The sequence below is a fragment of the Mastacembelus armatus genome, chromosome 16, assembly GCF_900324485.2.
Source record: "Mastacembelus armatus chromosome 16, fMasArm1.2, whole genome shotgun sequence".
In the NCBI taxonomy this organism is placed as follows: Eukaryota; Metazoa; Chordata; class Actinopteri; order Synbranchiformes; family Mastacembelidae; genus Mastacembelus; species Mastacembelus armatus.
The window spans coordinates 9,368,891-9,379,349 of NC_046648.1; the positions used below are offsets into that span (position 1 = coordinate 9,368,891).

The following is a 10,459-nucleotide window of genomic DNA, read 5'->3' on the forward strand; positions in this document are numbered from 1 at the left end:
GATCCAAACTCCATTCATCCGTCCATTTTTCAGTGCTTATTCGGGACTGGGTTGTGGTGCAAGCAGGTTCAGTAAGGCTGTCCAGACATCCCTCGCACCAGCAACAATTTTCCTGCTTTTCCAGCAGGATCCCTAGTCATAACTTCATAACTGAATTATGGTATTTTGAGAATTATTTAGACAATTTTTAGGCTAAGCATTCATGTGATTAAAACAAAATCCTTTTCATATTTATAACAGCAAAAAAAGAACAGATGTCTTTCTGGAATATGTTTTCATTGAGGTCTCAAAAAACTACACAGTAAGATTAACAAAGTACAATTTATTTGCAAAAATAGATAAATAAATACAATTTTGAGTGAAAATATCTGTACAAATATTGTCTACTGGACTACAAAATAAAATCTGAGAACTAGAGCAGAGAGAGGAGCTGCAAACATCTGTGCAATTGCCTTTGATACTGAGCAACATTAGGTCATATTAGTTTTATTATGAATGCAGGTATTCTAATGCAATTTACTGTAGATGGACAAATGTACAAAACACATAATATTGTCTGGGGGCGATGTGCAACATATGCTTGTAGTCTCCGGTACCCAACTACCTGCTGGTCAGAGTACAGAGCGGTATTTACATGCAAACATGAGCCACACTGCGCATGCATTCTCTGGATACACAAACACCCGAACACGGACTGCCAGCCTCACATGGTCGCCACGACAACATACTATTTCTTCACAGAATGGAGACCTGCAGAAGTGACAAGAAACAGGCAGAGGATTAAATATGAAGTAATACAAAGTCTAAACATATGTGTACGGAAACTTACTTAAAATCAATATATGGACTTTTGATAAACGGACAGTGATGGCACAAGTGATGGCAGTGTTTATTAACCCTTACAGACATTGTCAACTTAGAATATGCTCACCTACAAAGACAGGGTGTGAAATTATGACCATTTAAGTCGCACATGTGACCAAAATTAAGTCAGTGTGACCTCAAAATATATTTGGTAGCATGTGTTCGAATGCTAATCATTTTAATTGTGCAAGCAATTTCTCTGGCTGGCAGAGTGGTAGAGAAAGCTCTTCTGTGTGGCGCTGATGCGCGCCTCTAAGGAAGGTAAGGTTGTGTGATGGCCAATGCTATCACAATGCTAGTTCATATCTAGCCTTGAAAGACAAACACATTTTTATAGGGTAATTCTCCCCTCTCTTCCAACAGGTCAGGATCTGCTACAATCCACTGCAAATGGCAAGGAGATACTATGGTAAACCCAGTATGGTCCAAACCAAACTGTCTCATAGGAAGAAGGGCAACCTTGCTGTGCTGTCTTGTTTTTTAATGTCACTGAAGATTGTACAGCTAATCTGATGAATAGTCTCAGATTTTTATTCACTATACTTTTATATCAGTATTATTAGTGTTTTGAGGAACTTTTATGCTGTTCTTGCCCTCACGTTTTTTATCTGTCATGAATGCAACAAAACACAAAGTTGCATTTCCAGTGAGTATAATAGTATTATTTTTATCCCAATGAGAAACTGGTTGAGGGATTTACCATGCTGCCCCTCTGTGGCTTAAAAAAAGAATTCAGACCCCTTGACATTTAATGTTAAATGGATAAAACTGAATCAACAGGGATCCACTCCAGCCACATGTTTGAGAGACATCTTGATGAAACACAGGATGCACCTGAAAACTATATGGAGTAATTCTTGCCTGAGGCAGGTGGCAAAGGCTCTACGGGCATTGCGGTGCAGGAAGTGTATAGGGAAGCCTTTGAAGGTGTGACCGTCTGGCACCGCTCTCCTTACTGCATCCTGGAACTCCTCGTTGCCGCAGGAGACGCCGGTGCAGCGCTCCAGCTCATAGGCTGATAAGGCAGAGGATAGCAGGTAGGACAGGTGGTCATCCCAGACTGTTGCCAGTTCCAGGTCCTGGAGGAGTGAGCACCGCAGAGCCCATATATTATTTGGTAGGTCTTGAGTTAAGCAAGGTTTAAACCATCTAAAACTTCAACTGTGGATGTCTGCATCATCAGTGTGTTTTACCTTCCTGTGCTCAGAAACCAGGTAGCGCATCTCCAGCTCAAGCTGGTTGCTGGCAGCTGCAGGATCCAGAGATGGGGCGCAGAGTGGAGGCAGAGGGGGCAAAGAGGTGGTAGAGCCTGGGGCACAAACAGACTTCAGAGCCTCTTCACTCATTGCCTTCCACCGGGATTGATTCTGAAGGGGAAATGGAAGGAGACACTTTTCAGCATTTAGCTGACTCTAAGGGCATTGTTTTCCATGCACACAGCACAATAAGTACACTGTAGCTGCTGGGGGTTTGGTTCCTTGCTGTAAGGGTAACATGACAGATTCCCTAGCCACATACTAGTCCCTGTTTTGATGATAGTGGCAACCATCCAGTCACAAACCCACTGCTCTGTGCTCCAGGCTACCACTGCCTGGCCACTAACTATTTGATTAGATATTCACTGACTAATCTGATATGCAGTATAAATGAAGACTTTCATATTGAAAACTCAATTCACCAAAACCCTATTCCTGACGATTAACACAATTCCTGTCAATGACAGGATGCTCCATGCTCCTACCTGGAAGTCAAAGATACAAAGCTCCACAGCATCGGATGGCTGGCAGTTGGCCAGGAAGGTATGGTGGTTGAAGACACAGCCCAAGGTGCGGTAGGGGTAAGACAGTTTAGGCTGGGGGGCCAGGGGTGGGGCATCTGGGTCAACAGTCTGGTGGAGGTATCTGACCACACATATGGACCAAGAAGCACACCATTACAAACACTGACAAATATGATCAAATTGTTAATAAGAAATATCAACAAATTGTCAGTATGATTAGAATTGCACATCATCCACCATTTTTAATATACTGTCTCGCATTATACTGCATACAACTTTTAGATAAATAATGTTTGCAAATACTAGCACTAACTTGATGACATTTATTCCATACAACAAACAAGTGCTTGTGAAATAGTAGTTCTAGTTAATAATGTAGTTTATATGTTTTCATTAAACAATAAAATGAAAGTACTACTACTACTAGTAATAAATAAGGTAAAAAAAAAAAACAAAAAAAAAAAAAACAACAGCATTCCTGGACAAAATCTGAAATGTAGACAAAAACATTTCAGCATAAGAAAAGTTTCTCAAAAACATCTAGAAACACACAACTCATTACACAAAATGTAATAATCATCATTGTCCTGGTCATACCTGTGTGCTGTCAGGCTCTCCCAGAAGGTTATACTACCATCAGTACCGCGGGTCAGGACCCAGGTATGTGGCACTCCCTTAGCTTTTGTGCCCACACATACATACGCATCCAGGCCAAAGCCCAGCAGGAGGCTGCACAGCAGGGTGGCGTGGTCCTCACAGTCCCCCTGGGAAGGACAGACAGAGATGGGTTTAGCTTAGCAATGTGTTTAGAATTCTCCTAGCATTAATGAAAATGGATACACACATACACTTAGTTCTTTTGAAGTAACAGTGTAGCTTTGTTGGTCACATTTTAACACCAATGGGATATTTTGTGATTCTGACATGCTAGAATACAACACATTCTTTTAATCCTGGTGATGAATATTCAATAATCCTCTGAGTTTTTCTTGAGAGATGGAGATCAGGGAAAAATGTAACAGTATTAAAACAAAACATCATTTAAGACTTAAATTCCCTTGAGAATAGCTAATTTTATCTCGACTTGCATTATTTTGAAAATGTTACAACTTGCATCTCAAAATCTTATGACTTTTACTCTGACTTAATTCTCAAAGTGTTACAAGTTATCAAAAAAATTACAGCCTAATTTTCGAAATATTGACTTGACTTTTGAAATATTTGTTTTTTTATTCTACCTTACTTTATTTTCAATTGGAAGTTCTGAGCTTTATTCTGAAAATACTGTCACTATATTAAAAAAATAGATTTGTTCTAGAAATATTACAACTTATGACTTTTTCCTTAAAATTAAGATTTTATTTTTTTTGCCTAACATTAGCCCTAATGCTACATCATAAAAAATGTTTTTGGACTCTTACACATTCAAACTCAACTTTAGCTCCTTTTATACACACCATAACTTCTTCATCCCCATCTTTACTGACATACTCTGTTAGCATCTCTGACAAAACCAGCAGAAACTGTTACGTGAAAAAAAATGTTTAGGTGTGATCGCTGAGTTCAATCTTGGTGTATCTTCCATATTTACTGTTTAAATTACTAAACTGTTGCTGTTTTCACATATCACACCTGTTGCTAGGCTAATTCATCATGTCAATTCTTTATAACAGTCTGTTTAAAACAGAAATACAATATCCACTTTTCACTGCATTGTTAACCTTTCCCAGAAGTGTTGAAGGCACAACAAACTTTCTGTTGGACAGGAAACATAGTCTGTAGTCATCAAATCGTCCATGACAGCAAGGCAGTCTTATTTCACTTGCACAACTTTTCTGTTAAAGAGGCATGGGTTGGGCTGGGTGCTGCTGCTACTGCTGTGTGCTGGCTCAGACTACAGGAAAGTCAGAATGATAGATGTTCCATAGAAGTGCCAATATGGATGGCAGCGTCAGAACAGGCTGGGGACAGATGAGGCTAAATTAATTTTCCCTGGAATGAAACTCATAAATCACAGCTGACAAGGGCCACTTTGTGAGAGCTGTGTTGTGTCTGTCTTGCCAGCTGAGAGGCAGGAAACATTTATCCTGTGGTGGTCTGGGAAGGTCTGCACTATTTAGTTGAGAGATGAAAATGAATCAGTCAGTCAACTCAGCACAAATCTTTCTTTCTCAGAAATGAGACAATCAGCTATACTCAGAAATGGAGTCAGTGTAAACGTAGCTGAACTAACTTTATAGGGTGCTTTCTGATTTGTGGAACAAAACCTCCCTTTCTAGGAAAGGGAGACAATTATAACATTAATTTTAGACATACATTACAGCCAGTGGGGTCAGACTGAGGTTCTATGGTGTTGATGAAAACAGTTTTCCTCCATTCATTTGATGCACTTCTGCCAACTGTGGTTTAAGATTAAAATTGCAGTGATCACAATTTCAAAAACATTCAATAAAATTATATCTGGTTGTTTCACACAGTTCTCTTAAGTCAACTAATTATCAACCACTGAGCATGACTTGCAAAACATTTTAAGTGAGTGCAAATATAAATCAGCTCTCAGAGACTGCAGGTGTAGGGACACATTTGGTTGTTCACCATGTATTCTCTAGAAATACAGAAGCAAAGAAAACAAAAAGCAGCAATGAGACTGTGGTTTTCTACTGGTATTTAAATTGGTGTTGACACTGAAAAGAGGTAGACTGACTAAATTACTACAACTTTATGGGCTCTGTGTTAAAACAGAAAAAATAAAACAATAGTATTTCATGTTGCTGTCTGAGTGACAAAATTATTTTTGCAGTATTTTCTGTACACACATCAGCATATGATTTAATAATAATACTTTTGGCAATACAATACCTAAAGTAGCATGCACTAGCTTTTTAATCAAATGGGGAAAAAATTAGTTCATGTTTAGTTTATGTCACCTATTCACAAATCTGACTCGAACAATGTTTTAAAACAATCATTAAAACAACTGAATTGAATAAATCAATGATTGCTTTCCCTTTGGCTAGTCATTTTCCTCTTTCGTATGAGCAATGCACAAACATATATGCAGCATCTGAGTAATATCATCTCTGGAAACATTTCCCCATTAGCACTATAACACTGTCAGAAATGTCAAAACTGTTTATACAGAGTGACAGAGCAAAGGGAAGTTTACACTAACATTAATGAAGGCAGTGCTATTGAACACAGGCCAAATGGAGAATTTGGATGCCTGCCTTCAACTCACTCAAAGACAGTATGGCACAGAGAAGATGCTAAATCACAAAGTATAATGTAAGTAAGAATAGACTTCCTGAAACATCTCACTTGACTGGCCAGAACATACATAACACAATGAGGGAACTACACCTCAGTTCCATTAAGGCAAAGATGTTATGCACAACCTTGAGAACTAATGCATTCATATTTAATATGTGATTAGACTAATAAATGTTAGAGTGAATTTGAATAGTAAGTCCAGAGACTCAGCCAGGTCACACTTTACAAACTTAATTCCCTTTATAAGAAGTACCATTTCACAGGAACTTCATCCTCCATCTCCATCTTTGGCAATCAGGATCTATGAATACATTAAGTGCACTGTCTTCAGAAAAATGAGTCAGTCTCTTTTGTGGCTGTCAGAAGCCACTTCTCCTTACCTTCCCTCTACACAGGAAAGCCATTAACGTGCACCACTGCTCCTGCTTCCCTCCACCTCCCCCTCCCACCACCGGGGCCTTCTCATGGGCCAGCAAGCTGACGAAACGGGCTGCCTGTCGAGGACTCTCCAGCAGCCGGCCTGCCCGGAGGACACGCACGTAGGAACACACAGGCCTATTAAGGCCATTCTCATCCTGCATAACACACATACACACAACCAGAGGTAATGGGACAGCATGGAGCCAGAATCTGATGAGTTTAGGATTCATTAATCCCTAACCTGGTTAGGAATATGAGAAGTCTGCCTCCCAAACCACTAACATGCTAAACCAGTGACAAAGCGAAAATAAAATGAAGTTGCTCGCTCATGGCTCTCTCTGTGTACATTTAACAGTCCCTTCTCTAGGCACTGCACTGCTTTGTTGTTAATAAAAAGTAGTAAAGAAAATTCCTGGATTAAAAGGCTTTTGAGAAACATTATGAAAATTTAGGGAAAATGTGATAGAAATTTTTAACATATAAATTGAGACAAACCTGGGCAAAGATCTTGACCATTTTGGATTGGTGTGACGTTCGGATCTCAAGGAACTCCCTCCACCACTGTTTGGCGTAAACCAAGAAAAGCCTCTCCTTCTCTGCCGTCCTCTGCCTCTCCAGTGATTGCTGAAGAAGAAATACACAGTGATATCACATACTAAAAAAAACAGCGCTAATGTTTCCGTGGCCTCTGGCTCAGCTCTGAGTAAGGCTGATTCCTAACAGCATGAATAGAATTCTGTTGTATTGACTGACAGCAGCTTATTTTATCAATGAATAACAAATTTGAAAAATAAACAGAGACTGCAGTATGCTGACCTGTGTGCCGACGACATCATTGCTCAGAGTCTCTATGAGAGGAGGGTAGAGTTCCAGACTGACAGTCAAAACACCTGCTGGGACTTTACATTCGCTTCCTGGCGACATGCACAGACACAGCCATACACACATTACTGAAAGCTGTTCCTACATCAGCTAGAGCTGGTGAAAAAAATAGTCAAACTGTAAATATTTCACAACATTTATATTTATATAACATCTTATATTCCCAGTATTATCTATATGGAAGTAGGTGAATATTTTACAGCTGGTTCCCAGTCTAGGGGTGGGATCATTACAAGATCATTAGAGACATGAGACACAAAAGAATAACATCACTGTTTTTCCTCTCACATGTAGATTTTTTTTTAATTACAATTCTCTGGTCTTGCATAGCGCTGATAAAACATAATAGGAGTTTGCATCCTCTGGCCTCTAATATTATTCAGCATTACACAACAAAGAAATCTCAGACATCTAGAGAAAGATAAGCTATCTTTGGCTGAACTACTCACAACTAATTGACATATTCATTCTGTGAGGCATGAATGTGAGAGAGGGAGAAAGGAGACAAAGTTCAAAGCCATGACAGAAATTTTATCAAAAATGCCGTTTCACCACTATAGTGGCATTTGGTGTCTTGTATGTCCCTGTGGGCTGGGCTATTGTAATGGGCATGACACAATATCTCTATCAATGAAATGCATTGAGCATTCTTTGCTCAACCCTGTAGAGGTGATACATTAAAACAACTCAAATGAATAATTCAGTATACACAGTATAGCACTCTTGTATTCACCAAAACAGAATCACTCTTCCTCACCAACTCCCAGCAGCTCTACAGCAAAGCAGGTCTTTCCACTGGGCGAGCTGAGGACTGCCCTCCAGTCCAGGAAGTAAGATGAGACCAGCACTGTCTCACTGTAGGTGTCTGTCTTGATCAGCACAAGGTGAACCGGGTCACATATGGATAGCATGGTGGTTGCATCCGCCATTTTATTGGCTTCTCCTGCAATACCAAAGGTGATGACATGATTCAGAATGAACTGGTGGGAATCCTCAACATTTTCAAGAGAAGTTCAGAAACTCACATGAAACAACAGTTTAACAGCACATGATCCTGAAAGACAACAATATTGCTGATTTTTACACATACCTATGCCATCTCTGTGAATCTCTAAGAGGAAGCCCTCCTTCAGGTCAGGTTCACAGGCACAGGGCACTGGCTTTGAGCGAAACCTCTGGTTGCGGAAGTGCAGGTAGAGTGTGAATGTAGAACACACTTGACCAGGCAAAGGCTCCGGCTCCTGGAGGTGCTCCAGAAAGGCCTTTCCTCCAAGCACTTGCAGATACAGGTAACGCCTGGATGGGTCAATATTGGCTGAGAGAAAGAAAAGAACGTCTTCACTTAACTGTCCAAACATTAAAAAGGATATTGCTTTATTTGCATTTGCAAATGACATTTCTTACTTTTCTTCAGCTGAGTAATATCTTTGTCTGCAATGTAAGTAGCGGGCTTTTGAGGAGATCCTGTTTCCGTATCTGTGGGTGCTTCCTGCCAAAGCATACACACATTAAAAACAGTACAGAACAGTCAACAAGTGATTTCATTCATACCTTGCAACACAATATAAACTGTCATCTGGATCTAGTTTCAAGTTAGTATTTCATCAAAGAAAATATTTTATGCATTTGTTTTTAACTTTCAGTTAGGAAAGGTCTTTTGATTCAACTGAACTGTAGTTAAATACAACCAGCCTAATCATCAGGTATGTGTACATGAACTCTGCCTTTAAAGTGGTCGGACAACCTGGGTGAAGTGTAGGTCCTTCATCACATCATCTATGATGCCCCTGCGCTGCAGAGCACATAAGAAATCTGCCTCACACAGAGACCGACGTGCTGGACCTTGATCATCCCTCACAGTCTCAGCCAGCACCTCTCGGATCTTCCCATGGATATCCATCTGAAGATAACAACAGAAGATAAACACCACATTTCCATTCACAGTGAGTAAACAAACCTCATAAAACAATTTCAGAGTTGTTCTGGGAAGGCCGTATTGTCTGATTTCAGACATTTTTGGCCCACTTCTGTTTTTGTTTTTTGGTTGTAACTACCACTTATCCCATACAGTGTGTTGGTGTAAGTGTTGGCTGTCTTGAAAATCTGCATGAGAAAGGATTTGCTCATCAAGAATCAGGAATCTTTTGTCAGTGAACCTATAAAAACATTACCAAACTGTTAATAGATCTGCATCATTTTAGCCTATTTCCCAATATTTTCATACAGGCCAAAAATATATTCAGGCACATCTTATCTGAACTATCTGGTGTATCTCATTGCACTAAAATAAAATTAAGTATATCGCATAAAGACTAACATCATACACATTTGCTAGAGCCAATCTTTTTTTAAGCAGGAAGATTCGTGGGCTACTATGATACACTTCATTCATCCTTTATGCATATTTTTCCACTCTGCAAACAGATATGCATTCCCAACACTGTAATGACTGTCGGCCTACCAATCTCCCTCAAAACTTTGTGTATCAATTTCACTGGATCACGATACGACATAGCGAGGGACACTATTAGTACACAACGCCATAAATAAAAGCTAGTATTGCTAGTTTGTTCACCTTGAGCAGATGGTTGTGAATGATTCGCTTCAGCTCCGAGGCTTTTTCAGGAGGCAGAGACATTTTCTGTCCCTATTAACCAAAAACGGTTAGCAACGCAAATAGCAGGGAAGAACCATGAACAATAAGAAAAACGTGTTTGTCTTGGTTAAGCCAGGCTTGCTATTCGCATTCATTTGTCCTCTGTGATAAAAAAAACAACAAACAAACTAATTTCTCGTCGCCACAGTCAGTTTGTCAGTTTAAACTGTGGCGGAAAAGGCGGGCGTGAATATGGCTGCCGTGTTGCCTGACAGCGTCCTGTGGTCAAATCCAGTTCCCCAACAATTATGTCCGAAAACACAATAGTATGCGTCGAGTCAAACGACTCTAGAGCGATATTGAATTCAGGAGACATTTATGTTCGCTTAATTTAAAATTTCTGGAAGAAACATTTTCTATTTTATTCAGGCACGTGTTCGTTGCCCTATTGACGTCTCCAATATTTGATCTGCGACAAGTAAAGAGACCCTTTGGTTGTCTGATTTGTAGTTTTTAATTAACAGGCTTGTAGTTTCTCCTTATTAGACCTAGGCTATTCAGCAATATTTCTGACACCATTTTTATGTCTATTTAACCCCTTTCGTAGTATAAAAATACCCCCCCCCCCCTCCTCTATATTAGATTTT

The 10,459-nt window shown here is 39.8% G+C and overlaps 1 protein-coding gene across 1 annotated transcript; it reads right to left on the reverse strand.

Moving 5' to 3' along the window:
* Positions 1–302: 302 nt before the first annotated feature.
* On the reverse strand, positions 303–10,119 carry cep76 (centrosomal protein 76). The gene is made up of 13 exons (XM_026294396.1): positions 9,792–10,119; positions 8,961–9,116; positions 8,621–8,705; positions 8,307–8,531; positions 7,974–8,159; positions 7,151–7,248; positions 6,830–6,958; positions 6,295–6,489; positions 3,242–3,408; positions 2,606–2,765; positions 2,058–2,231; positions 1,726–1,943; positions 303–750 (listed from the first exon to the last, which is right to left on the reverse strand). The coding sequence occupies exons 1-13, from the start codon at positions 9,852–9,854 to the stop codon at positions 612–614; spliced, it is 1,995 nt and encodes a 664-aa protein (XP_026150181.1). The 5' UTR covers positions 9,855–10,119; the 3' UTR covers positions 303–611.
* Between the last annotated feature and the right edge of the window lie 340 nt (positions 10,120–10,459).

Bases quoted from the DNA above. Each gene is read 5' to 3' on its own strand.
- cep76 (XM_026294396.1), bottom strand. From the start codon at position 9,854: ATGTCTCTGCCTCCTGAAAAAGCCTCGGAGCTGAAGCGAATCATTCAC. The intron at 8,532-8,620 runs GTAAGAAATGTC...TCTTTCTCTCAG, and splicing joins TATTACTCAGCTGAAGAAAA to CCAATATTGACCCATCCAGG. The intron at 7,249-7,973 runs GTGAGGAAGAGT...GCATGTCGCCAG, and splicing joins TGTAGAGCTGCTGGGAGTTG to GAAGCGAATGTAAAGTCCCA.